Source organism: Trachypithecus francoisi, unplaced genomic scaffold (genome assembly GCF_009764315.1).
Source record: "Trachypithecus francoisi isolate TF-2019V2 unplaced genomic scaffold, Tfra_2.0 Lachesis_group15, whole genome shotgun sequence".
Lineage (NCBI taxonomy): Eukaryota > Metazoa > Chordata > Mammalia > Primates > Cercopithecidae > Trachypithecus > Trachypithecus francoisi.
The window spans coordinates 427,647-454,932 of NW_022681460.1; the positions used below are offsets into that span (position 1 = coordinate 427,647).

Consider the following 27,286-nt stretch of genomic DNA (forward strand, 5'->3'; position numbering starts at 1 on the left):
CTGTGAACTGAAAGGCTGGGAGAGGTGTTTTCCCCACCCAGGGGGCCTCCAGTCCTGGTGCACTGGGGTTATTCTTGGAACACCCAGGGGCCCTTCTAACGGCAGATTGAATGTGCACTCGCCGGTCCCTGCCACACAGAACACGGCACTTCCGCATGAGTGCTGAGGGGTCCGGGTGGGAGCCATGGGCAGCCGACGCCTTCCGGAAAAGCTTCCATATGTGAGGCAGGAGGAGGAGGAATACAGCTGCGTGTTCTGAGAGATGCATGTGAGGTGATTTTGTCACTGTGTTAACATCAACGAGGACACACACCTAGAAGGTGTAGCCCACTGCACACCCAGGCCGTGTGCTGCAGGCTATCACTCCCAGGCTACAGACCTGCACAGTGCTAAATACTGCAGCCAATTGTCACATAATGGTAAGCATTTGTGCACCTAAACATATCTAAAAATAGAAAAGAAGCACAGTAAAAACAAAATATAGAAAATGAAAAATGGTACGGCCATGTAGGGCACTTGCCGTGAATGAAGCTTGGGCTGGAAGCTGCTCTAGTGAGTCAGCGAGTAAGTGGGGAGTAAGTGGGAAGCCGGGACCTGCCTGCGTTGCTGTAGGCTTTATACACACTGCATACACAGGCTGCTCTGGTGAGTCCGAGTGGAGAGTGAATGGGAAGGCCAGGACACAACCATACACTGCTATAGGCTTTATACACACTGCACACCCAGGCTGCTCTGATGAGTCCATGAGTGAGTGGGGAGTGAGTGGGAAGCCAGGACGTGATCGTACACTGCTGTAGGCTTTATACACACTGCACACGCAGGCTGCTCTGGTGAGTCTATGAGTGAGTGGGGAGTGAGTGAGAAGACCAGGACATGACCATACACTGCTGTAAGCTTTATACACACTGCACATGCAGGCTGCTCCAGTGAGGCCGGTGAGCGAGTGGAGAGTAAATGAGAAGGCCAGGACATGACCGTGCTGCTATCAGCTTTATACACACTGCACACTTAGGCTGCACTAAATCCATTGTTAAGAATTTCCTTCTCCAATAATAAATCAACCTTAGCTTACTGTAACCTTTTTGCTTTATAAACTTTTTAATTTTTTAACTCTTTGACTTTCATAACACGTAACTTAAAATATAAACATGTACAGCTGCACAAAAATAGTTTCTTTCTTTGAATCCTTATTCTATTAGCTTTTTTCTGTTTAAAAAAATTTTAACTTTTTAAACATTTTGTTAAAAACTAAGACACACACATTATCCTAGGCCTGCAGGGGGCCGAGATCATCAATATCACCATCTTCCCCTCCACATGTGGTCTCACTGGAAGGTCTCTGGGGGCAGTGATGCACGGAGCCGTCATCTCCTGTGATGACGTGGCTTCTCCTGGATGCCTCCCACAGGACCTGCCTGAGGCTGCTTTACAGTTAACATTTTTTTTTTCAGGCCGGGCGCGGTGGCTCAAGCCTGTAATCCCAGCACTGTGGGAGGCCGAGACGGGCGGATCACAAGGTCAGGAGATCGAGACCATCCTGGCTAACACAGTGAAACCCCGTCTCTACTAAAAAAAATACAAAAAACTAGCCGGGCGTAGTGGCGGGCGCCTGTAGTCCCAGCTACTCGGGAGGCTGAGGCAGGAGAATGGCGTAAACCCGGAGGCGGAGCTTGCAGTGAGCTGAGATCCGGCCACTGCACTCCAGCCTGGGCGACAGAGCGAGACTCCGTCTCAAAAAAAAAAAAAAAACATTTTTTTTTCTTTTTTTTTTTGAGACTGTCTTGCTCTGTCCCCCACGCTGGAGTGCAGTGGCCGGATCTCGGCTCACTGCAAGCTCCACCTCCCGGGTTCATGCCATTCTCCTGCCTCAGCCTCCCAAGAAGCTGGGACTACAGGTGCCCACCACCACGCCCGGCTAATTTTTAGTAGAGACAGGGTTTCACCGTGTTAGCCAGGATGGTCTCGATCTCCTGACCTCATGATCCGCCCACCTCGGCCTCCAAAAGTGCTGGGATTACAGGCATGAGTCACCATGCCCAGCCTTAACTTTTTTGTAATAAGTAGAAGGAATGCACTCTAAAATAATGACTAAAAGTTTGGTATCGTAAATATGCACCCGGGAACAATGTTTATGATCATTATCTGGCTGTATGTGCTGTGCACAATGGCATGTGCATGACTTTTACCTGACTGGCAACACCATGGGCTTGTTCATGCCAGTGTCACCACAGGCTTGGAAACGTGCATTGTGCTGCGACATGACAGCCAGAGGACCGCACACTTTCAGCTCCGTGACAGTCTTATGGTGCCACGGCTACCTGTGGGGTCTGCTGTTGACCGCAAAGTCCCTGTTTGGTGCTGGGCTGTATCCGAGCACCTTGGCTTATCCAGAAGGGATCTAACCAGTCTGGAAACGCAACTGCCTAAACTTCCTTCTGAAACTGGCCCATTTCATCAGCGTTCTTGGGAAAATGAGGCAAAATGGACTTAGATATTTCAGAGAAAACATTCAGTGTGAGTTAGAACATTTATCTGACATGATTTACAATCCCTCCGATGACAAGCGGTTGGACGAGGAGGAGGAGGTCAGCCGGCCATGGTGGGGAACAGGGCCTCCTCTCCTGATCTTTCCCATCGCAGCAAAATGCCCCATTGTGTGGCTCAGGGGAAGCTGAAGTCGAAAGCCTGGCGAGTGGAAGCAGCTGCTCGGCCATTGTTTAATCTGAGCTAACGCAATGTCACCACGCCCAATTATGTGGCCGCAATGTGGGTTACAGTCGCTTTGGTCAATATGATCTCTTTCTTTTTTGTTTTTCCAAAAGGTCAAAGGTTGGGGGCTGGAGGCTGAAGCAGTCGGGCAGTGAGGGGACTGGGGACTCTGAGACTGGTTTCTTGGAAAACACCCCCAGGAAAAAGATACTTCTGTCACAAAATATCAATGCCAGCCAGATGTCACCAGCCTTTTTTTTCTTTTTCTTTTTTTTTTTTTTGCATGTGTTTCTTAACAGCTGGTAAGAATATCAGTTCAAATTATTCGCCACAAGCACACACTTTCTGTTTGTCTCCAGATAAAGGGATTTAAAATCCCGTTTGTCAGCGAGGGAAGGTGGAAACTGTGGAATGGATTTTTCTGAACCAAAAGGCAGGTGATTCCCCCCTTCCCTGCTGCCCAGTCACAGCCCAGAGAGACAGAAAGGTGGAGACTCACAGCCAGGGCCGCACACAGGCCTGTGTTGTCTGCTTCCTGGGACGGTCCCCCACTTCCAGCACACTCATGGCCAGGGCCGCATGCAGGCCTATGCTGTCTGCTTTCTGGGACGGTCCCCCATGTCCAGCACACCCAAGGTCCGGTTTTTAGCAGACCCAGTGTGGCCACCTGTCTGAGAAACCTGGACAGTCAGTCATTCCTGTCTCTTCAGTCTTGGCTTTCTGTTAATATGACACCAATCCTCTACATTGAGTCACCTCCTATAATTCCCTGCAGGGTCTGTCATCACGTGGCCTCTGGTCTGGGCGCCGGCCACACGTCCGCTCATGTGTGCTGTCTCCAACTCCCCCCAGCCCCACATGCAAGCTCCCTCATGGAGTCTTTTTTGGGAGGGCCATTTTCCACATCATTTGTACCATCTGGGTGCTTTGAACCCAAAGCGTTCTTGGAAAATACTCACTGAAAAAAATGTATAACAGATTCGCCTTTGAAAAATTCATCTGATGGACGGTAATAAAAGGCTCTGTAGTGGGCTGAGAGGTGTTCCTCCAAAATCCATGTCCACCCGGAGCCTCGTGATGTGAGCTTGTGTGGAAACGGGTCTCTGCAGATAGTTGAGAGTGGAGATGAGATTGTGTTGGATGAGGGTCAGCCTGGAATCCAGTGACTGGTGTTCTTATAAGGACATGAGATACAGAGGCAAGGGAAGAAGGCTGTGGAAGAGGGAGGCAGAGATCAAGGTGATGCAGCCACAAGCCAAGGGCACCAGGATCTCATGGCACCCGAAGTTGGGAGAGGCCTGGAGCAGAGTCTCCCTGACAGCCTCAGAGAAGCCAGCCCCACCCACACCTGCATCCCGGAATTCCGGTCTCTAGGACTGAGAAAATGAATTTCGGTTGCGTAGAGGAGGTAATTTGCCATGGCAGCCCTGGGGGACTCCCTCGGTGTACAGGCAGGAGGAAAGTGCCCGCTAGTCCTAATACAGAACAGCCACAGCCGAGGTAAAGGGGCAGCCCCATACCCGGAACAGCCCCCACTGCCCCACGGTGACCATCAGTCCTTGTCACTGAGTGGGTTCAGAACTCGGCAACCTCACCACCAGCTCAGGAAGCCCCGTGGCAGGACGAGTCGCTGTCACCTAGGTGTGAACCCGCACTCCACCCTCAGCCTGCAGCCCTCCCGGAAGGAAGGGTGACATCTGGGGTGCCAGGACCCTTGGCCTGTGGGGCAAATGCTGGGTGGAGCAGGTTGACTGAGGCAGGAAACAAGAGCAGCTGTCCAGAGAAGTCGGCCCCCAAAGCGGGAGTCTTTACTAGCAGCCTGAGAGCTGTGGGGAAACCAAGGGCTTTCACAAGCATTTTGCTCTGAAATATTCAAGGAATGTTTCTTGTTTTTTCTTATTACAGCAACAGTTTTAGTATTTATAAGCTGAATCAAGAGGCCTGCCGCAGAACTAGGGAAGTAGCAAGATAGAGGGATTAAAAAAAAAATCTCAATTACTAACCCCTGCAGTTGCTTTGAAATAGCATTTGGTTCTCTACTGGCAGTAGTGACTACTGGACAATTCCCACTTCACTTTGAGCTGATAAATGGCAGGAAAGGTGCCCACCAGGAAGCCTGGGAACTCGGCAGGTGGTTATGAAGACAAGGCTCAGAGACCAGGTCACACTGGCTGGGGCCACTTGCTAACAAAAAGACAGGCCACAAAATCCCTCCCTAAAACCCAGTCATTGTGGACAACGGGATTCTACCTAATGCGTTGGGGACATCAGAGGTAAGTGTGCTCTTGTTTCTTAGGTGACATTCTTTTTTAATCTTAAAAATATCTGTTGCCACCATTTAACTGTATGGCCCTAAGCAGCTTTCATTCCCACAGGTTCAACACGTTGTGAGCAAATAGCGCCTGTTACCGCAAAGGCCTGTGAGGGAGAAGAGCCTGGAGCCTTCCCCACAGGACCATGTGTGTGGAGAGAGCAGGGAAGTTTGCAATCCTCCACCTCAAGAACTAGCTGACTTGACCTGGATCCAGCTTTTCAGGAGGTTCAAAACATGAATGAGAATCAAGAATGGAAACCCTTAGTGTTCCGGTCGCTCAAAGTCTCAGAGCAGCAGTGGGCGCCCACAGAGCCTGCTGGTGATAGAGATCCCAGTTTGGCAAACACCGAGGCCTCACTTTATCTCTTGTGTGGGGAACGCACACACCTCACATCTGTCTTACCGACCATAAACGCTCTCCTGAGAATCATGTTGACTCTGCTCACTGAGCCCAGGCCCAGCACAAAGACACACCATAAACACCTGTGGAGGAAGGGTGGCCAGCCCCAGCCCAGGGACTCCGGGGCTCCTCAGAAGACAGGGCGCTCCCCAGCCATGCTGGGAATGCCGGTGACAGCGGATCAGGAAATGGGGGCAGAAGCCCATGAAACCCTCTGACTCAGATCACCAGGGCGGGTGCTCGCCCACCCCCAGCGCCTGAGGGTGACATTTGACAGTTTACACACCGTCTCTGAGCGCCTGTTTTAGCCTAGGTTTGTAAAGGAGTCAAGAATTCATCTCTGAAAGCTGCCAGTAGAGAACCAAATGCTATTTCAAAGCAACTGCAGGGGTTAGTAATTGAGATTTTTTTTTTAATCCCTCTATCTTGCTACTTCCCTAGTTCTGCGGCAGGCCTCTTGATTCAGCTTATAAATACTAAAACTGTTGCTGTAATAAGAAAAAACAAGAAACATTCCTTGAATATTTCAGAGCAAAATGCTTGTGAAAGCCCTTGGTTTCCCCACAGAAAACGTATTTAAAAGAAGAAGAGCCATGAATCGGCGGCAGCTGCTCCCAGCACCTGTTCCCTGTTCCCATCATTGAAGTTCTCGTGGCATTTTGGAAAGAACTGAGCAGTTTTCCTAGAGAAGTACTCTGGGTTCTGGATTACACAGTTGACTGCATTCAACTGTTGGCTGAGACAAAGGGGCCTGAGAGGTGCATCCGTGCGCAGAGCTCCACACCCCGAAACCGCTCAGGGCATGGACCACGGTGACATGCTGCCTCCCTCCCAGCGCCCATTGAAGCGTCCTGCTCAATTCTCTGCACGGATGGCAGTGTGGGGTCAGGGGACACGTGGCATCATCTGCCATTTTCACTTTGATTTTTTGTTTGTTTTGTTTTTTGTTTTTCTGAGACAGTCTCGCTCTGTCACTCAGGCTGGAGTGCAGTGGCACAATCTCAGCTCACTGCAACCTCTGCCTCCCAAGTTCAAGCAATTCTCCTGCCTCAGCCTCCTGAGTAGCTGGGATTACAGGTGCACACCACCATGCCTGGCTATTTTTATTTTATTTTATTTATTTATTTATTTGAAATGGAGTCTCACTGTGTCGCCCAGGCTGGAGGGCATGATCTCGGTTCACTGCAACCTCTGCCTCCCGGGTTCAAGCAATTCTCCTGCCTCAGCTTCCCAAGTAGCTGGGACTACTGGCGTGTGCCACGACACCTGGCTAATTTGTGTATTTTCAGTAGAAACGGGGTTTCACCATGTTGGCCAGACTGGTCTCAAACGCCTGACCTCAAGTGATCTACCCACCTCAGCCTCCCAAAGTGCTGGGGGGATTACAGGCATGAGCCACCCCACCCGGCCGCCATCTTCACTTTCATAGAATGTCTGGACTAAGTTTTCAAGGCACAAGGGCATCAAGCTCTAATAAGCACACAGGGGCACCGCTGCAGATGGCCAGGGGGGCAGGCAGAGGCCACCATACACCCTCCTTCTTCATCGACTCACAGCCCCTCCTGCAGAGCTCTCACTGCCATCACCAGCCGAGTGGCTTACAAGACACACATTCATCCCGTCATGGTTCCGCAGGTCAGGAGCCTGACATTGGTCCCCCTGGGGTAAAAACCAAGGCGTCAGCAGGCTGGCTTCTTCCAGAGACTCCGAGAGAACCTCTTCATGCCTCTTCCCGTTTCTAGATGCTGCCGCATCCCTGGGCTCCTGGCCCCTTCCCTGTCCCTGAACCACACTGCATCTCCAGCCTCGCTGACCCCCACCCATGCCGCTGCCGAACTCCTCGCTCGGTCCCCAGTACAGACCCTGTTCTTCCACTGGGCTCCCTGGGGAATCCAGGCTAATCTGCATCTCAGGGCCTGGGACTTAATCCACAAAGTGCTGTTAGCTCTGGAGTTGGGAGGCCAGGGGAAGCCATGCCCAGGGATCTTTCTTCTGTCTTTCACACCATTGATCCAATCATTTTCAAATGATTTCCTAAATGGAATGACTTCCTATCAGCCCATGTCACTGGCTTCACCCCACTGTTACCAGGAGCTGGTTCTTATTGGGCTCTGGAGGCCAAGAAGGGCTCCTTTCCTCTGCCCATCAGCAGGTTGCTCGGCACGGTAGGGTGGGCGCTCCTGTGAGACACAGCTCGGGGGCACGAGGCGGCTGCAGGCCCTCGGCCCTGGCTTCGGGCTGGGGAGGAGGGAGGATGAGGCATGCAGACACTGAAAAGGTGGCTGCAGAGACTTCTTGTCCAGAAGTAACCCAGAGGGAGGAAGTCCCCGTGGGTGAGGACCACGCCTGCCCAGTTAGCACTGATGTGTGGGAAAATGACAAATGGTGCAAGCCACGCAGGTCACACGCATGTCCTGTGCTAATTGTGGATTTTCATTTCCTCTGGAGACCAAAATGAGAAAGTAAAAGTGTACGCAGGAGTCAAACCCGCTTTCTAGAATGTGGTTAATTTCTAGAGGCAGCTGGGTTTCCTGTGGAGAAGACAGGTTGGCCCACGCGGAGTAGAGAGGAGACGGCTGTGTGGGCTCCAGCCCCCAGGGAAGTAGGGCCTGGGGGTCACCGTGGGGAGGCTCCGTCGGCTGCAGTGGCTCTGTGGAACCTGAAGAGTGTGGTCTCACCTCCCCCTGCACCAGCCATGTGGCCCGAGGTGATGCCTGTGTGCCTTGGTTTCCCGATGCGTAGAACGCAGCCAGCTGGAGGCAAGGGGGGCTGTTGGGTTCTTTGTGTGGAGCTCTCCAGAAGGCTGTTCGTGCTGTAGGCAAATTCCACAAGACCTAGGAGCCAGGACCCAAGGTGCTTTGATGCTGTAGGGAAGAACCTGGCTGAGATGCACCTGCAGCTGTTTGGAGCCGGTGACCTGGGCTCAGCACACCCTCGCTGCCGGTGGACACAGTACCAGCGGTGCCCCTCACGAGCAGCTGTGAGGCCCTCGGGCAGCGGCACGGGCACCGTCACTTCCTGCCAACCCCACATCCTCATTTCCCACGCTTCTCCTTCCACCTTCCATGATCACTGGGACCTACTGCGGGACACGCCTCAGAGGGACAGAGGGAAGCAGACCACCCTTCTCTTCAGAGAGCTCATGGCCCAGGGAGGGAACACTGGCTGGGGCAATCACAAAGCCTCTCTGGTGCCCAGCCAGTGGCAGGGACCCTCGGAGCTGTGTGGGGAGAGGACACCCCTGCCTTGGCCGCAGAGCATTGGTTTAGAGGTGAGCTGGGGCAGGAGAAGCCACGGGAGCTGTGGGCTCAGGAGGGGCTCATGCAGCTTCGCCTCCCCTCATCTTCTGTGTGCAGGGAAAGACCAGCTGAGTGACAGCTGGGAGCGAAACTGGTTGCCTCCCCTCAGGCTCTGGGCAACTGCAGCTTTGAGTCTCTCCCTCTGGAATCTTCTATCTGGGGTATAATAATGTTATGACACACGTCAGTTATTGACAGCGTAACATGAAAAGGCAATTTGTAAGGACCGGTCGATCTAATCAGGGTGAATCACCAGTCTTCTAAGCCATCGCATTGAGTTCAGTTTCCAACGGATTGCTAAATATCTTCACACTGCGTGGATATTGCCCAGCTCCGCCTCCCTTGCTGCGGGTGTCCCTGTGGATGCTGAGCTTCCACGGAGGGGCTGCTGCCCCCTCTGCCCCCTCACCTCAGCTTGAGTACCCCAGTGGGGAAGGCTGAGGGCCTGTGGAATGAGGGCTCTGTCCCCTCCCCAAGGAATGAACAGCACCGAGGTTCCCATTGCCGAGCCTCAGCATTGTGCAAGCCCGCGATGGGCCATGGACGCCAGGCCCCAGCCCAACGCGCTTCCTTTGGCCCCTCCTGAACTGGGTGGCCTTGCGCCTGCCTTGCCAGGGCCCTGGCATCTGTCTCACTGGCCTTTCTCGCCTGGCATTCCAGCAAGGAGAGCACTGCAGTTTTAACTCCCTTTGAGAGGCAAGAACTTCTCAACCCACAAGAAGAGGCGACCAGGTCCTGCGTGACTGTCGAATAAGCCCAGTCCAACTGGGAACAAGTCTTCTGGGCCCTAATTTCCCACCTGGTGTTCTTGTCTGACAAAATCACAGCCTCCCACATTCAAGAATCTTCATTCATCTCTCTCTTTCAGCGAATGTTCCCTAAGCTCTCCCATCACTGAGCACTGCGGGCAACACCCCAGCTGCATGCTACGACTTTGGTCTGATGGAAAGAAGGATTCAGAACCTCGTGCAAGTGGGAGGCAAGCAGAGGTACAAAGGTATCTTCCGGAGCCAAGGCGGGGGCCGCACAAGGGTCTGTCTCAGTGAGATCCCACTGTCTTCCAGGGTTTGACACCACAGCAGCAAGCCCCAGAGTGGCCCCACTCCCTAAGATCCACAGGGGAAAAGGGGGTGTCTCAGCATGGGTTTGTAACATTGTTCCCTTGAATAAGCAGAGGATGCAGAATTACAAGCATTCCGAGGGGTGGTCAGCTGTGGCCTCCGAGGGGCACCTGACGTCTCATCTGCCTTCTGAACACCAGCTGCCCCAGGTGAGGTGCGTGGAGTTCCACAGCGGTGATGAGCCATCACCATGGAGAACGGTGGCTCACGATTGCTTTGGTTTAAATTGAATTAAGGTGAAGATGAATCACGGCATAACTCTCATGTTTCAGCCAGATGTCTTTCTGAACCAGTGTATTTATGGCTTAAAAAAGTCATAAGGGTTTTGGGCCCAGGGATCGGGCAGGAAGGAAAGGCAGTGAGGTGCAAGGAGGGGCGTGTTGGAAATTGTATCCAGAACTGCTGTGGCTTGTATTGAAGAAAGAAACTTCATATTTCTGCTTCTATTTCTACGACAACACCAAGAAAGGTGTGTGGGGTGGGGAGCAGGTACACACAGGTCCTCGGTATTACCAGTGGTCCAGGATTGTACAATTCCGTCTATTCTACCCATCCTACACCCTGACCCCGACTCAAGTCCTGCGGCCCCTTGGTGCCCTGAGTCCCTCCCCTGCCTGTTCCCAAGCAATCAGTCACCCTAAGACCCCATTCTAAGTGTCCACAGATGATGATGAGTTAATCAGATAAATAAGCCATGGGGTAGGTAGGGGTTGTGGTGCTGATTCCTGGTCCCTCCGGCAAACCAGAAGGGAGCCGCCTCCCCGCAGTCTCCACCCTGTCTCCAAGCTTCCCAGCAGAGCCCCACCTCCAGCAATTGGACCCAGCTTTAACCAGATGGAGGAGCAGCCTGATGTCCTGCCAGCCCCAGAGACAGATGTGGGCACAGGAAGGGGAGGCAGGGAGGAGAGGAAGCCAATAAAAAGCTGTTAGCATCCGTCAGGGTGACCCTTTGCAGAACCTGCGTCAGCCTGAGGACGCAGGGACAGGCTGTGTGGAGAAGCCGCTGGCCTTTGCCGCTTGAAAGCTGGGTCCCTGCAGCCTCCCCAGCCCAGGGCTCCCTTGGAGAAATTCTCACAGAAACCCTAAGCAACATGCCAGGAAAGCACGGATGCCATCCAGAAGAAGCACGCTGAGGAAGAATCCATTCATGTGAACTTCTAGAGCTGGTCACAGAGGGCAGATCCACGGCCAGCTGCATGGCAAGGGCTTACCCACAGGCTCGGAACCTTGGTGAGCATCAACAGTGGGCACTCTGTTTCCCCAAGAGTGACCCAGGGCGCCTTCAGGCCAGGCGCAGCTTCTACTGCTCATTTATTTCCACCACGCAAGCAACGTGCAGCATAGACGAAGCACTCAGTGAACATTTAAATGAATCTGTGGGACGCACCTAAAAGAAATAGAAGTTTTCCAGATAATAAGCGGGTAGAAGTTAGACACCACAGAAAAGATAGGCAGGCAGGCATTTGTTAAGTCCATTTCCTTTCACCTTAGGGTTTTAACATCAAATTATCCCTGTAATGAAGAGGCATTTTGTTATCCAAATTATCATGCTCTTCAAGAGGGAGTAGAAAGGGAAAAAAATGTGAAAAGGGAGAAACAGTACAGACTCTACCTTCAAACTTACTACCCCCACCACACACACACACACACACACACACACACACACGTACGTACACACACACACACACACGGTAAATGACATCAGGTATTTATCCAGTCTGCCATGAGACATCTGACTCCACCTTAGAAATGAGGGACGCTTGGGCCAGCACAGTGGATCACATCTATAATCTCAGCACTTTGGGTGGTCAAGGTGGGAGGCTTACTTGAGCCCAGGAGTTTGAGACATGGCAAAACTCTATCTCTCCAAAAAATACAAAAATTAGCTGGGCGTGGTGGTGGCACATGCCTGTGGTTTCAGCTACTCGGGAGGTTGAGGTGGGAGGATCCCTTGAGTCTAGGAGTTCAAGGCTGCAGTGAGCTGAGATGATGCCACTGCACCCCAGCCTGAGCAAAAGGAGTAAGACCCTGTCTCAAAAAAAAAGAGGTATGCTTGGTGCTTGGTATGTCCGAGATGGGAAGACAATTTACAGTCTTTATGTCTCATTTGACAAAGTGAAGTTTCAACTTCCAGGGCTGCTCAGCAGAGCCGAGTCTGGAAAACAAGCTCTTGGGCACCTCATCAGCAGCGCGTTTTCCCTGGAGCCCAGGCTGTCAACACTGTATTCATAATTCTACTCCAAGGGCCTTTCAGAGTGGAGGAGAGAGCTGTGGCGAAAGGCAGTGAGAGGCAGAAGCCCAATGCCGAAAAGCCAGATTTCAGCCTCAGGGAAGAGCCAGTCCCAGCCCCGCTCTGGCCTCACCACCCCAGGCGACATCCCAGGCCTCTGTGCAGAGATCGTGCTCAGGCCCAACACTCACGCTGGAGGAAAGGCGGAGACATTCACAACCCAGCAGATTCCAGGCTGCCTTCTCCACAAGGTCAAGTTTGTGGAGGAGAAAGGGGAAGATTCTCCACCTACCAGGCGCCTCCTGGACTATCAAGAACTAACAGGGACTAGGTCACCCGAAATAGCAGATCACATTGAAACAGCATACTTAGCTTTTGGAACGAACCACGAAGCAGGCGGGAGGACCGGAGATTGCAACATACTGACCTTCCGAGTTCTGTTTGGGTCAGTTTGTTAAAATTAGTTTGTCCTCCCTGGAGACACGGCCAACGCAGCCTTTTCTGTGGCAGGGGTCCAAACACAGTCTCTGCTGCTCTCCACGCACGGCAACGGGAAGGCAGCTCTCCCCCTCCATCACTCCGAGGAGCTCATGTGCGGACAGGGTCCTCTGTAGCATCTTTAAATAGGAGGTGACTTTGTACCGTTGGAGCCGGAGTCAGAGTCAGCAGTGACCTGAGCAGTTCGGACCAGGATGAGTTCCTTCTGCTGAAAGAGGATGTTAAGATGAGAAGTGCTTGGTGGGGCATGGTGGCTCACGCCTGTCATCCCAGCACTTTGGGAGGCCAAGATGGGTGGATCATGAGGTCGGGAGATCGAGACCATCCTGGTTAACATGGTGAAAACCCGTCTCTACTAAAAATACAAAAAAAACAATTTGCCGGGCATGGTGATAGGTGCCTGTGGTCCCAGTTACTTGGGAGGCTGAGGCAGGAGAATGGTGTGAACCCAGGAGGCAGAGCTTGCAGTGAGCGGAGATCACACCACTGCACTCCAGCCTGGGTGACAGAGCAAGACTCTGTCTCAAAAAATAAAAAAAATGAGAAGTGCTTCTAGAGCATTTAGAGCAACGGGATGATGAATTTCATTTTCCATTTCATTTCTCTGATCAGCCCTCATCTTAAATGTTTGTATTTCTTTCTCTTCCTCACCTTCCTGCCACCAGTCACTGCCCAGTGACCTTGCTAGGTCAGGGCTAGAGTGTAATCATGACAAATAAACTGGGGGTTTCATGACATTTCTGACACCTGTTTGACTACAGAGACACTGAACTGTCCTCCGCCAGGTCCGTCCTGGGCACTGGAGCCTGCGTCTGGGGCCCCTGCCCCTGTCCTTGGCAGCAGCTCCAGGGCTCCCCCACCTCCCTTCCCTCTCCTGTGTCAAAAGTATTGACTTTGAAGATCAGAAAGGGTCCTCACTGAGGCTTTTTCATTTTAACTAAAACTCTCAAATTTAGAGTGTTTTTCCCTTTTCAATATGCCTTTTTAATATTGATTTTTTTTTTTTAATGAAGTCTTGCTCTGTCCCCCAGGCTGGAGTGCAGTGACCCAATCACAGCTCACTGAAGCCTCAAGCTCCTGGGCTCAAGCCGTCCTCCTGCCTCAGCCCCCTGCGTAGTTGGGACCACAGGTGCCACCACCACGCTCAGCTAATTCTTTTAACATTTTTTTGTAGAGACAAGATCTCACTCTGTTGCTTATTGCATTTTTTTATTTCAAATGTTTATACCACCGTTTTTTCTAAGCTTCTAAGAAAGAGCTGAAATTCACAAAATCAAATTCATACAAATTCTTGAAGAAACAATACTTGCCCTTCGGCAGGTAAGCAATTCCTGTTGTAAGCATCTGACACCAGACACCCTTCCCCGCTTCTTCCTTCCTTCCTCCCTCCCCCCACAGGTCAGGGTGAGACAGTGCAAGAGAGAAACATGGAGACACCACCAATCCCGTCACAAACACTGCTCAGGCCACTTCCATAAAAGTGTAAGAGGTTCTAGGCATCAGGCTAAAGTACTGCTGTTGAGATCTGTGGTGTCTACAACAGGTACCACTTGAGGGTTTGGAAAGGCAGGCTGAGGGGCAGGAAGTAGCAGATTCTGATCCTGTTTCTGAAAAGTGATTTTATTTGTTGAATATCCCAGCACTGTTGTGAATTAAGAGTCACTAAAGCAATCAAGGTTCTTGTAAAATATTCAGGACCACAAAGCAGACATATTTTTCCTTATGGATCAATAATTTTTAAAGTTCAAATTAACTTAAAACATTAACACACTTTTCGTGAATAGTGCTTTGACCATGGGTTTAGACACCAAGGAAGCAGAGGAAGTTGGTGCGCAGGAAACAGCCTGGAAGGCCCTTAGCAGCTGAGGCACATGTCTGCACCTCTTACCATGGAAGGTTGGTTCGGCTTCTAACAGTCGTATCCAAGGAAGATTCTAGCACTTCCTCGATAAACCACTGACAGCCTTGAAGTTTCCTTCATGCCTTGATCCAACGAGAATCCCCCGTCCTGCCATTTTAGATTATTTCCTCTTACACTGACCTTATTTTCTTTGAGAATGTAATTAATGACATGAGTCTTGTCATTTTTCTTTTCTGTGCTTTAAAAAAACCAAGAGGTTCCGATGCTCATGTTGCAACACATTTTAAAACGCTGTTTCATTCTAGCTTCCTCAGGTACCTCACTCCGGATTCTATTAAAATCGTAACCTCTAGAAGATGGATTCAGCAAATGCCAGGCATGGAGCCATGAATGTTTTCATAAGAAACAAGAGTAATAGAAAGAATGTGTGTTAGCCAGACGACACCCTGATGACACCTCCACCACTTCCCCAGCCCTTCCCAGCAGCAAAGTGATTTAGCTCAGATGGGCTTCTCCAAAATGGAAATAGTCACTTGTTTGAGCAAATAAATGTAATTAAAATTGTTCTGGAAAAATGCTAGTACTCTTCACTAATACATATCATCTTAAAAACTTATCTCTGAATTGTTTCCAAATGACAAATGTGTAAAGTTTCAAAGTACTCTCTGTTGTCTTATCCTTGTAGTGGAAGACACTGCTTTCAACACAGACGTACTGTGTGCCTCCTATGTGTGAGGCCTGGTGCTCATGGCACAGGTCCTTGCATGCAAAACACCACTCTTCATCTTGACGTTTCTAGACATTCAGCCATTCCTCAGGAAACCATTTACCTTCCCTCTGCCTTTTCTATAAAATGCATGGACTGAGGAATTATCAACTGCATAGCGCTTTGTTTGCTGAATATCAAGTAAACGCACTCTTACCATATACAGGGCTGTATCTAGGCGGCCAGTTATTAGAATAAAAACAAAATACTACCTTCACCCGCTCAGATAATCCCTGCGTTTGGCTTCATGGTATGATTCCAAACTCCTAGTGACATTGTTAAAAGTGAACACGACAATGGAACTTATTTCATGATGAAATGTCCTGAGTGTGTGTCTGTGTGTTCTCAAATTATAGCTCACATGGACAGAGAACGTTTTCTCGCTCCAGCACCAAGCGGGGATTGGGTTGCAGTGGTGAACAAAGGCCAACGCGGCCCGCCCTCTTTGAGGCTGCAGTCTTCTGGGACACACGCCCACTAAACAAACAACTCCACACATTAATCACGCCACAGGGCAAGCGGCAAGGGCACCATCACGTGCGGCAGGTAACCCAGGCGGGTCCTTGTCGTGGCGGAGGAAGGTCACACTGGAAGTCACCAGACAGAGGGAGGGTCACACTCCAGGTCGCAGAGTGGGGGCGGGTGGAGAACCAGGCTGCCAGGGCGCTGGCTGGAGCCCAGCGGCAACGGACCCGTGGGAGAATAACCAAACGAGGCTCCAGGACCGGCAGGAGCCGGACGGTGCATGACCGGAGAGGCCAAGCCAAGGATTTTGAACTCCACGCTCCAAGCAGCCGGAAGCGTTGGCTGGCGCCAGCTGAGCACATGCGCAGAACTGCGCCCTGCAAGGCGCCCTCCGCTGCAGACCCGGAGGAGGTGCTCCCAGCACCGCTGCGGACCCTGCTGTTTCCTTCCAGGGACTTGGCAGAGCTGGTGATCACCTACTGTGAATCAGAACCCCCGAGACGCTGGTGCCGACGTCCTTGACCAGACTCCCGTTCTCCACCCAGTTTGATTGGCTTAGTTTTGGTCTTATAAGATTTCTCGTCTGCATCGTACATCTGCAACCGCGGCAAGCCTCCCTAAGATGCATTCTGCTGTAGGTCACGTCATGGACACGGCGGTCCGTACACACCAGGAAACTGTGTTTGTGTGTGCGTGTGTTCACTGTATAATCCAGCTTAATGCTTTCGCTTATGGGACGTTTCAAACAAATACGCAAGAGGAAAGAACAGTAAAATGAGCGCCCCCGTGGGCCACTCCCAGCTGCAGCGACCCCCAGCAGTGCCCGTGGGACTCCCCCTGCCACTGTGCCCACGGCAGGGGGTGGGGCTCTGGATCAGTCCCAGACCTCATATTGTTTCATCCATAAATATTTCAGAATGTTTCTCTAAAAGAGAAGGTCTCTTTAAAAAATGAACAGTAATAACACATCACATCTGAAATATTTAGCAAGTACACTTTATTCTTTTTTTTTTTTTTTTTTGAGATGGAGTCTCGCTCTGTGGCCCAGGCTGGAGTGCAGTGGCCGGATCTCGGCTCACTGCAAGCTCCGCCTCCCGGGTTCACGCCATTCTCCTGCCTCAGCCTCCCGAGTAGCTGGGACTACAGGCGCCCGCCACCTCGCCCGGCTAGTTTTTTGTATTTTTTTTTTTAGTTGAAACGGGGTTTCACCTTGTTAGACAGGATGGTCTCGATCTCCGGACCTCGTGATCCGCCCGTCTCGGCCTCTCAAAGTGCTGGGATTACAGGCTTGAGCCACCGCGCCGGGCAGCAAGTACACTTTAAAATCATTCGGATATCCCAGTCAGTGCTTACATTTCTCCAGTTAGTTCATAAATTTTTTAAACTGTTTGAAACAGGAACCAGATCCAGACGCTGCCATGGATTGATATGTCTGTGTCTCTTTGAATCTATAGGTTACCCTTTACCACTTTCTTGTTTTTTCCTTGCAATTTATTCGGCTACAGAGTTCCCTGGATTTGGCTGTGCAGATCCGTGGGGCATCCAGGAAGGAGTTTTCAGTCCCCTGTGTTTCTGTAACTGGTAACTAGACTGAGAGCTGTCATCAGATTCAAGATTCAATGTTGGTAGCACAACACTTCTCTTCGCTGGTGTTGCTGGCCTCTGTATTTAATGTGCCCTTAATGCAAGGAGGAAAGGCACAGCGGAGTCCTGTCTGAGGGAGAGTGAACACTAGTCCCTCCATGGAGCTCCTGCTAGGTATGTCGCCCTCTGTCCATCCTGGGAACCGCTCAATGCTTTGAGGTATGCACAAGTTAAAAATGCAATCGCTATCATTTCCACTAGAAGGAACCAGGGCTTAGTGGGGAAAAAGCAGCAAATTCCAGGGCCAGAGTGGGGTCAGTCCACAAGGAGCCCGTGGGGTCCTGCTGAGGCAGAAGGCGGGACATGCTCAGGGCTGCCCACCAACAGGAAGCAGAGGAGCCGCTTCCATGACTCCCACACCCAGTCCGAGGCCATGTTAGCGCCAAACGGTGACAAAATCATGACAACTGTCGCCCACTGGATACAGAATAACTCATGAGTCTACACTGACATGAAGGAAGGAAGGAATGAAGGAATGAATTAGGAATGCTTATTCTTTCTGTGGAAAGAACTAATAAATGCATTAGGGAGATGGAATTAGAAAATCGCAGCTGCTTCATGAGTGTGCCTGCTCTTACCATCTTCACCTCATGATGGCCAGCAGGCAGCTTCCTGATGGAGCAGAGGAATGGGTCACTTCTCATGGATCCAGGGAAACCAAAGCCTTGAAAAGAGAAACACCAAGGCCACCTCTGCCCTCAGCCTCTCAGGCCGCAGGCGAGCACAGGTCCACGCTAAGGCAGAGCCCAGTAACTACGCCTTCTGGTTGTCATTCATAAAATTTATTTTGGAAAAATATTTTAAAAAGGAATTTCTTCATTAACAAAACAGTAAAAAACTCAAATAACATTTGCACAATATTCCATAAATACATTTATATACAAAAAATATAGTCACATAGACCCGAAGTGCCTTTGTACATATTTACCAAAATTTAAATTATAAAAAATGAACATCACAAAATACTCAAGCTTTACAGATATCATGAAAAATATTTTTACAAATCCAAAAAATAACACACATCTTTTCCATCTAGAAAAAGCACATTTTCGTATCAAAAAGGACAATAAAGGCAGTGTTTGTGTTTCTAATTCAAGAAAAGACTGGCTCATAAGAATCCAAAATATACACTTCAGGCAGTGCATGCTTCTTATGCGTAATTCAGTTCACCCATTTAAATATATATTCTCTTAAGAGCAACTGTCCATAGTGCAACGGCGACGTCACGGAAGGCAGAGCCGCAGGCGGCCGGGCCGTGGCAGGCTGTCGGCAGGCGTCGAGGACCTCAGGAGGAGAACCTGCTCGGTCTGAACTCAGTTTCTCAGCAGCAGTCCACGAGGCCTCCCTCCTCTTCAGCAGCATTCGTTGGGGCATATATCCTTGGAATTTTACTTATGTTAAGAGAAACAGGAATCTTGCCATCTCACTTCCATTTTACACCTGGAGGGGCCACAAGACAAATGGGAAGTTAGCCTGAGACAGATTCCCATTCTCCGGCTTCAGGTGCTCCCATGCTGAGGAGGAGCGGGTGGCCGCTGCCGGCACTGACCTCAGTTGCTATGACGCACTCGTCCTTCTCCTCGGATATGACGTACACAGACTGGTACTTCGTGTCTTTTGAAGTCGAACAGCCCGAGTCCGGCCTTTTTCTTTCCGATGCTTCTCCACTAAAAAGAAAATAGAGAAAATCCACAATGAATGCACATTTGGGAAGAGAAATGGGCCGGTGCTTCCAGGAAGACACCCCCAGGTACCCCCTCCTGAGGCCCCGCCCACAGCACGCACCCCCTGAGTGTGGTCGGGGTCCCCTTCTCCTCTCCTGAGGAGCTCTGGGGCTGGCACTTGGTGTCACGCTTGCTATGCGCGTCCCTGACGGCGGCGTCGTCACCCTTGAGGTCCTGCACGAGGTTATAGTCCACCGCGGGGTAGCGCGCCTTGAAGCCATTCTTGTCAGCACTGTGGTCCCCACGGAAGTCCGCCTTCTTGTTGGTGTTTTTGATCTGCGTGGCCCCGATGACGCTGACTGAGATGTCCTTCTCACGCTGGCAGTTGGCCAGGTTGTTCATAGTCTCCGTCTCCCCCCGGCAAGGGTCGGCTGGGGGCCGGCGCTTCTGCAGCCTCAGCCGGACGCAGACCACCACGGCAGCACAGCCCAGCAGCAGCATGAGGACGAGGACGACCCCGGCGCACACGGCCACCCAGGGGAATGGCCCGCCCTGGCCTTCTAGCTTCTCAGTGAGGTCCACCACCGCTGGGCCCGGGGGCAGCTCGGGGAGCAGGAACTGGCAGTTGGGACCCCCGTAGCCCCGGGCACACTCGCACACGTAGCGGTGGCCCCTCTCGTGGCAGGTGGCCCCATTGTGGCAGGGTGCGTGCTCACACCTGCTGACAGGGGCACTGCAGTTCCTGCCCGTGTAGCCAGGCGGGCAGGTGCAGGAGAAGTCGTTCACGCCGTCCCGGCAGGTGCCCCCGTTGGCGCATGGAGCGGAGGCGCAGTCGTCCACGTTGTTGTCACAGTGCCTCCCAGAGAAGCCAGCCTGGCAGCGGCACAAGTAGGCATCGCCGAGGTCCACACACTTGGCGCCTGGAACACAGGGACATGAGCGTCACGTGTCTCCTTGTAGGTCTGTTCACCAAAAAGTCATTCTGAAGCATCTGTCTGTCTGTCACCGTAGAAACCAGACAAACCAAAGACAGCCTGTGGCCTGAATGAGTCAACAGTGCAAGGTGACGTGGTCTAGGACCTCAAATACGAGAGGTGTCCAGGTCTAGCTCTACAAGTTAGAAACCACGCGGGCTAGTATCTGGACAGGCGCTGTGCAGAACCCTCCGCCTGGTGACTGCATTAGTCGCCACAACAGCCCGACAAGAGCATGTGCCACTGGACCCAGGTTTCAGATGGGGAAACTGAGGCTTAACGAGGGTGTCCTTGCTCCCGGTTACACAGTGAGTGAGAGGAGCAGGCACTGACAACAGGGGAGGGAGGGAGCGAGAGAGGGAGGGAGGCAAAGGATGACCATTCCAGAATGCTCTGGCAGATCTGGGGCCCAGCTCTCCTTGCTGTGTGTCTGCTTTGGGCAGCCAGCCCCTCACTGCCAGCAGGAGGCTCTCTGTCCTCACTCAGGGACACCCCTGACTATTGTGCTGGATGGCCACACAGCTGGGCCACTCTCCCAAGCTGGAGTGGCCGGGGCCTGTGAGCATCACTTGCTGAACCCGAGGCGGCCTCAGGTGCCCCGAGCACCTCGTGGCCCTGAGCAAGTCATACACTGCTTGGTCTAGGTTTTCGCAGAGAACTTCGTAATAAATGCCCCAGCCTCTCTCACTCCCCAGGTCTTTCCAGACTCAAAGATAGAGTTTCCATCGAGAATTCCTGGCGATCTGGATAAAAGTGCTTCCTAAACTGGAGGTTACTCACAAATGCTCATTCTTAATGCCATCTCAGTATTGACCACTCGCCCAAGTCTCTGAGCAATCACCAGCTGCCCCCTTACCATTAGAACAGGGTGAAGAACTGCAGTAGTCAATTTTCTTCTCACAGTTGAAGCCGGAGTAGCCCACGGGGCAGCGGCAGCTGTACCCTCCGTCAGGGCTGTCTGAGCAGCGGCCCCCGTTAAAGCAAGGGCCGTCCGCACAGGTCATAGCACTCAATTCACAGATTTTGCCATAGAAGCCAGGTGGGCAGGTACAGGAATAGCTGTTCTCGAGATCCTACATGATGGAGAGGTCAGAAAATGCTTTCCAAAGTTGCTCCAAGGAGCCCACACACTCCATTCAACACCAGGGCACCCCAGCTTCGGGGTAAGATGCCACGGAGCCTCCAACTCACCGTGCAGCTCCCTCCATTCTTGCAAGGGCTGGGGTCACACTCGTCGATCCCCAGCTCGCAGGTGGCACCTGTGTACCCAGGCCGACAGGAGCAAGTGTAGCTCCCCTGGCCCGTGTTGGTGCAGGTGGCCCCATTCTTGCAGGGCTTATGGTGTGTGCAGTAGTTCAGGTCTGTGAGGGGTGGGGACAGGAAAAGTAGGAGATAGGAAGCTCGACATCAAATGCAGGAAGACTTTATTTTTCCAGTGACCAAACAGCCAGGGAAGTCCAGGGCTGCTCTGGAGGGAGCAGGCCGCCTCAGGGAGAGAAGGCTTACCCTGGTTGCAGAAAAGGCCCCCCCAGCCTTCCTGGCAGTTGCACTGCCAGGGCTGCTGGCAGGTGCCATGGAGACAGCCTGGATAGCGGATGCACTCGTCACAGTACCGGCCCTGCCAACCCACTCTGCACCTTGGAGAAAAGCAGAAGACTCAGATGGAGGCTGCCTGTTGCTGGCTGTGCAGTGGACATCCTCACCCTAGAAGCCATCTTCCCGCAGCACCAGTGAGCCTCTGGTTCTCCAGGTCAGCAGAACACTGGGCCACCTTGGGAGCTGTGGCCTGGCCTGGGCCCCACCAGAGGTTCTGGCTTCGTGGGTATTAGGACAGCTCCAGTGTCAGCATCTCAGAAATCACTCCCTGAGTGATTCTGGGATGAGGCAACATTGGAGAACCACCGAACGACACTGTCGTTTCCTGTGCCAACTCTTTTTAAACTACTCTCTGTAAATCCTCATAGCCATGAAGGGGCGTAAATGAATGACAACGCCATGACCTCACATGCTGCCAAACATTTATTAAGTAGAAACACGAGAAAACAGCCCCCTGCTCAATCAATCCTACTGGAGGTTTTTGAATGATCACCTATAGGGCTGTTTTTACAAATATACCAGGTATGAAAGGACAACAAGAAAAGGCAACACAACAGACCACCACCTTGTGCGGACTTACTTGCATTCCCCTGGCTTGTCACAAAATCCATGCTGCTCATCACATCCCGGCAGGCAGATCGCTACAAGCAAAGGAAAAACAGGGTCAAGCCCCACGCCAAGTACCTCCCAACAGGGCTGCTGCCCTTGGGGCCGGGACACAAGGTGCCGGCTTCAGTCAGCAAATCCCAGCTGAGTTAATCTCCCCAGGTTGTGGAGGACTGACCCCCCTGCCTAGTAGCCTGGGACTTGACTCAGCCCTGGGGATGAGCATTCTTCTTAACACAGTGGCTCAAGGGCAAAAGGGCTCTCGGAAGCCCCCACCCCCACCCTATCCCCTTTTCTTCTAAGAGAGGGTCAGAAGTCTTCCCCCTCCTCCTCCCCCACTTCCCAATTCTATGCACAAAGCTCCACCTCTTAATATCCCAGAAAGTGTGTGTGCAGATAAGAGTGGACAGCTGGTATGCAGGGTGCCAGGGCAGGACAGCTGCTCCATTGTCTGTCCTCTACGGCAGCTGCCCCAGCGCAACAATGCCGGCCTCCCCCGCGCCCCCGGCCCCACCTCCTCACACACACCCCTCGCGTGTACACACACACACACACACACACACCCCTTCTGCCAATAGGAGCCGGCGGGTGTCCCTGCGCCTATCCCCGGAGAGATCTAATCTACGGCACGCGCGAGCTGGGGGCGGGGAGACACTTCAGTGTTTGAAGAAAAAAGTCTAAGTTTCTGGCTCCCCTGTGGTGAAGAAGAGGCAGGGAGGCAGGCTGGGAGGCAGCAGACTGGCCAGAGGCTCCCACAGGGCAGGGGGTGGACATTGGGCTTGAGGCTTGGAGCTGGCTCTTGCTGCCTGGTTATGAAACTCATTAACAAGCAGCTCCACAAGTTTTATTTTGCTTTGTTAAAAAAAAAAAAAAAAAACAGAACTAGTTCAGGCCAAGGCAGAGCTTAGAAAGAACTCAGTGAGTTCTAGAGGGAATTTGGGAAGCTAAGTAACCAGGACATCAAGGCACTCAGTGAATGGAAAGACCCACCCTCAACCCCAGGCACTACCCAGCTCCTGCCAGAGCTTCTGGGCCTCACAGAGCGCCTCTCCAAGGTTGTCTGTTTCCAAGCAAGGAGAATGACGGTTTCCTGGAGTTTCTGGGCAGCTCCAGGTCCGACCCAATCCCCAGCTGTAGGGAAATCCGGTACCAATGGGCTGGGATGGCCAGGCGTGCAGATGAGGCCTCAGTAAGCTGGAGAGAGGGCTCTTGAGGTCCCCATGAACCAGAACCAGGAGCCAGCATGGCCCCTACCCCTGCCCTAGTCACCTGCCTGCCATTAAATTGACATGTCAATACCCAATAATCAGGCAGGCAGAGCCACCGTCACTATTGGGAAGACATTGCTTTTCCAGACAAGGCGCTGCCTGAGCATTCAAGCCAGATGGGGCTGTGCACCCCTCGCCCACACAGGCCTTGGAGACCCAGCCTCAGCAGCCCACAGGAGCGAAAGCCTGCCCTCTGGCCAGCACAGACAGTGCACGTCACAGGGAGTATCCGGAAAGGCGTTTGCTCCAGAGAGGTCAAGCACACCAGCTCCAGAGAGAAAATGGAACGTTTCCCAGTGTGATGCTGTCACAGCACAGGGAACTCTGGTTGAAAGCGTGCCCCTGACACACAAGCTCTCTCTATGTTCCTCCCTTCCTTCCTCCTCTCCCTCTCTAATACACACACTCTGAGGGTAGCACTGGCTTTACTTCCTGACCCCTGGCCCTGCCTCTAAAATCCTCCCTGATTAAGAAAGGCAGTTCCGATAGTGGATAAACACAGTCTTGGATGTTAAAATGTCTGCATTGACCCCAACCCCCAGACTTGGGAGCTGTGACTTATAGCAATCCACTTCTGTCCTCTGGGCCTCAGTTTCCCCACCAGAACATCTCTACAGTCCCAAGCTCCCCCAGGCTCAGGAAGCCTCATCCCCGCCCGCGGTCCGTGTTGGTGGACGAGTGAGCCAGCGGTGCCTTCCCAGAGACTCACGCTCTGTGCAGTAGGGCCCTTTCCAGCCAGGGTTGCACACTTTCTCCCCACGCTCCCCACACGTGAAGTGGCCAAAGGCATCGTCCCGGGGGCGGCAGAAAACGGAGCAACCCTCTCCATAGTAGTGTTCGTCACACACGAAGCGGTAGGAGTACTTGAGATCCGTGCGGCCGCTGCTGTGCAGGTCCTGGGACCACTCCTCGCCCACCGTCAGGTGCCTCTGGGTGGCCAGGCGGCTGATGAGTCTTTCTGGGTTTTCTGTGGGGAGAAGATGTTCCTGGTTGGTTCTGACCGAGAACCTTGAGACTGGGGACAGAGCACGGGGTGGGACCCAGACATTCAGCACAGGAAGGAGGGCCAAGTCCTCCTACCCTGAACTTTCTGGGGCTCGTGAAGAATGAAAGCTGTCTGGGTTTGGTTGCGGGATGGGTGGGCAAAGTCCAATGCTATTAACTGGGGGAAGCAGTTTTGGGGTTTGGGTTTTGTTTTTACCTGTTGCGAGGTCATCAGGAGAATCTGTGTGGAGAGCTTCAATAATCAGAGAGAAGGTGCCCTGGGAGAGAGGGTAGAGGACGTAAGACAACCCAGAAATGTAACGAAAAGAAAAAGGCAAAAAGCAGAGTCATTTGTAACAACCAGGTCAGCAACAGAGGCCTGAAGGCTGCAGGTCTGGGGCAGCGTGTCTGGGGAGGGTCTCCACGCATCTCCTGCCTGCTCTCACCTTCCCTAAGGAAATGGAGTAACTTTTCTAAAGAGTGGTTTCCTGACGTGTGTTTTCAGGATATACTACAGAATATTACGTTGTTTTTTTAATTAGAGAGAGAGAGAGAGAGAATGCAGGCAGAATGGGGTGGAAAAGGGCTGAGGGCCGTTGTCATTTTTCTCGGGGGATGGGCACGCTCCGGGTGGCAGCGGTCGCGCTGCGCGGGTAATTGCGCCACCAACGCGTCTAGGAGTCGGGAAACCAGAACCTTCCCACGTGAAGGGGCGCCTCTGACTGGGGACCTGGCACAGAGGCCGGATACGGAAATCTCCCGGGCGCGCTCGGCCTCTCCTCTTCGCCCCAGCGCGGTCCCCTCCTGCAGCCCGCCGGGCCCCGGGGCGAGGTGTCCGCGCTGCTGGGCCAGAGCCCTGGGGCCGCCGCCAGGCAGATCGCAGCGCCCACCGGCGCCTCGCGGGGTCCCCGAGGTCCCGCCACCGAGCGCCCGAAGCGGGATCTCAGCGCGTCCTTCCGCCCGCCACGCTTCAGGCCCGGCCCGGCGCCCGCAGGTGCGGCACTCACCGGCCAGGTGAAGCCGAAGGGGAAGCGGATGGGGTTGCTGAACGCAGGGTCGGCGCCCGCGCCGTCGGGCAGGCTGAAGGAGTCGACGCCCAGCACGGGGGTGACGACGCTGCCGTAGGTGCAGGGCGGCTCGGGGGACACGCTGGCCTGGTAGTGCTTGAGGCACACGCGGAAGAAGGTCCGGCAGGCGCACGGCGGCGGCCCCGCGCCCCCGCGGCAGCAGTTGCGGTTCCCCAGCAGCCCCTTCTTGTTGACGAACTCCTGCAGCTTCAGCTCAAACACCCCTGAGCTCCAGACCTGCGCGGGGGAGGGCGGGGGCGTGAGGACGCGGGACCCGCCCGGGAGAGGGGCATGGGCCCTGCGCGAGGGGTGCGCGGGGAGCCTGGGGGGGCCCAGGGGCCGAGCGCGCTCGCGGCACGGCCGGCGCTGGGGTCCTCTCCCCCGGGATTCACCTTCCGGGCTGTGACTGGCGCGGCCTGTGTCGCTGTCCGCCCCTCCCTGCGCGCTCCTGCCCCGCGCCCCCGGTCCGCCGTGCGACCCCGCAGGGCTGCGGCGCCCCCACCTGCCCGCCTACCTGACACAGCAAGGCCGAGAGCACCGCCAGGGCCAGCGCGCACCGACCGCCCATGCTGCTTCGCCCCACGCGCAAGCCTGCGGGGCCCCCTCTTCTCTCCTTAGAACAGCGGCGGACGCGCGGGGGATCGATGGGCCCCGGGGAGCGTGGGCAGAAAAGCTCCCTCGCCTCGCCCCAGACCGGAGGACCCAGGACTTCTTTCTTTAAAAGCTGGTCTCCGCCTCTTCCCGAGGCCGCGGTTCTTTATATCCGCCCTGCGAGGTCCCGCGGGAGCCCCAGGGATGCCCGAGGAAAGGCGGCTCTCGGGGGACAGCGCGGCGGCGGCGACTTTCGTTTTCCTCCTTCCTCCCAGTCCCCGAGGAGGTGAGGGTCGCCGGCTTCCTGGTTTTGTCTTAAGCTTCTTCGCAGGAGAAGGAGGGGGAGAGAGAGAAAGAGAGAGAGAGTCCAGATATTGAGCTTAATTCCCAAGAGAGCTGCAGAGCTTCCTCCCGAGCCGATTAGAAAGCCGCGGTCTGGAAATCCCACGGGCGAGGCGATAATCCGGGGCCAGTGGCGGGCGCGGAGGGGACGGTCGGCCGCGGCGGGTGTGCGCGGCGGCCCCTGCGGATCGCGGCCCGGTGTCACTCGGCGGCGGCAGTCGTTCCGGGAGCACTCCGGGCTCTGATCTCCGGTGTCACAGCAAAGATCCGCGTCTTTCCGATGAATCCAGCCAATGCCATCCAGTACACACGCGCAGGACCGGAGGGGCCGGGCCGTGGGAGGAGGATCTGCGCCGCGGCTGCTCGGGTTCCCCTGCGCTCTGCCCTCGGCCCGGTCGGGTCTCCGCGGGTGCGTGCAGAGGATCTGGCTCTCGCCGGCGCCTGCCACACTTATATTCCACCGGCCGCCCGCATGGCTAATGAGATGCAAATCAGCAGCCCCCCAATCTGGCGAGAGCTGTCACAAAGGAGCCACTTTTCCAAACCCTCCTCTCAATGGATCGCCAAATGGTCAGTGAGCTGTAAAATGTGCAACCCTCCTCCCCGCCCCCACCCTTCCCCGCCCCCCCAGTCCTCCCCTGCCCCCGCCCCCAGCTCCCCCTTCCTCCCTCACCACACAAAACGCACTCATTTACATTCCTGCAAAATGTTCACCGCAAGAATCCCCCTGCTTCTGGAGCTGGTGCCGCCGCCCCGTCCCCTCCGCACGCCCTCCCGGGCCGCAGACGCCCAGAGACCCTCGGCCACACGCGGGGGGCGGCGCAGCGGGCCCCACTTGAGCAGCGGGACGCGGCCTCCGAAACTCCGGGCCACGGCGCCCGCCGAGG

The 27,286-nt window shown here is 53.7% G+C and overlaps 1 protein-coding gene across 1 annotated transcript; it reads right to left on the reverse strand.

Annotated features, from left to right (window-relative positions):
• Nucleotides 1-18,067: 18,067 nt before the first annotated feature.
• On the reverse strand, nucleotides 18,068-27,004 carry DLL1 (delta like canonical Notch ligand 1). The gene is made up of 11 exons (XM_033234155.1): nucleotides 25,981-27,004; nucleotides 25,407-25,703; nucleotides 24,617-24,677; nucleotides 24,125-24,382; nucleotides 22,122-22,182; nucleotides 21,452-21,582; nucleotides 21,137-21,306; nucleotides 20,802-21,018; nucleotides 19,093-19,891; nucleotides 18,857-18,974; nucleotides 18,068-18,747 (listed from the first exon to the last, which is right to left on the reverse strand). Exons 1-11 carry the CDS (start codon nucleotides 26,032-26,034, stop codon nucleotides 18,742-18,744), a joined length of 2,172 nt encoding a protein of 723 aa, XP_033090046.1. The 5' UTR covers nucleotides 26,035-27,004; the 3' UTR covers nucleotides 18,068-18,741.
• Nucleotides 27,005-27,286: the final 282 nt, after the last annotated feature.

Excerpts from the sequence above, each read along its gene's own strand:
- DLL1 (XM_033234155.1), bottom strand. The coding sequence starts at position 26,034 with ATGGGCGGTCGGTGCGCGCTGGCCCTGGCGGTGCTCTCGGCCTTGCTG. Across the intron at positions 19,892-20,801 it reads TTCTTCACCCTGTTCTAATG|GCGCCAAGTGTGTGGACCTC; the intron begins GTAAGGGGGCAG and ends CCTGTGTTCCAG. Across the intron at positions 18,975-19,092 it reads ACCCCGACCACACTCAGGGG|TGGAGAAGCATCGGAAAGAA; the intron begins GTGCGTGCTGTG and ends TTTTCTTTTTAG.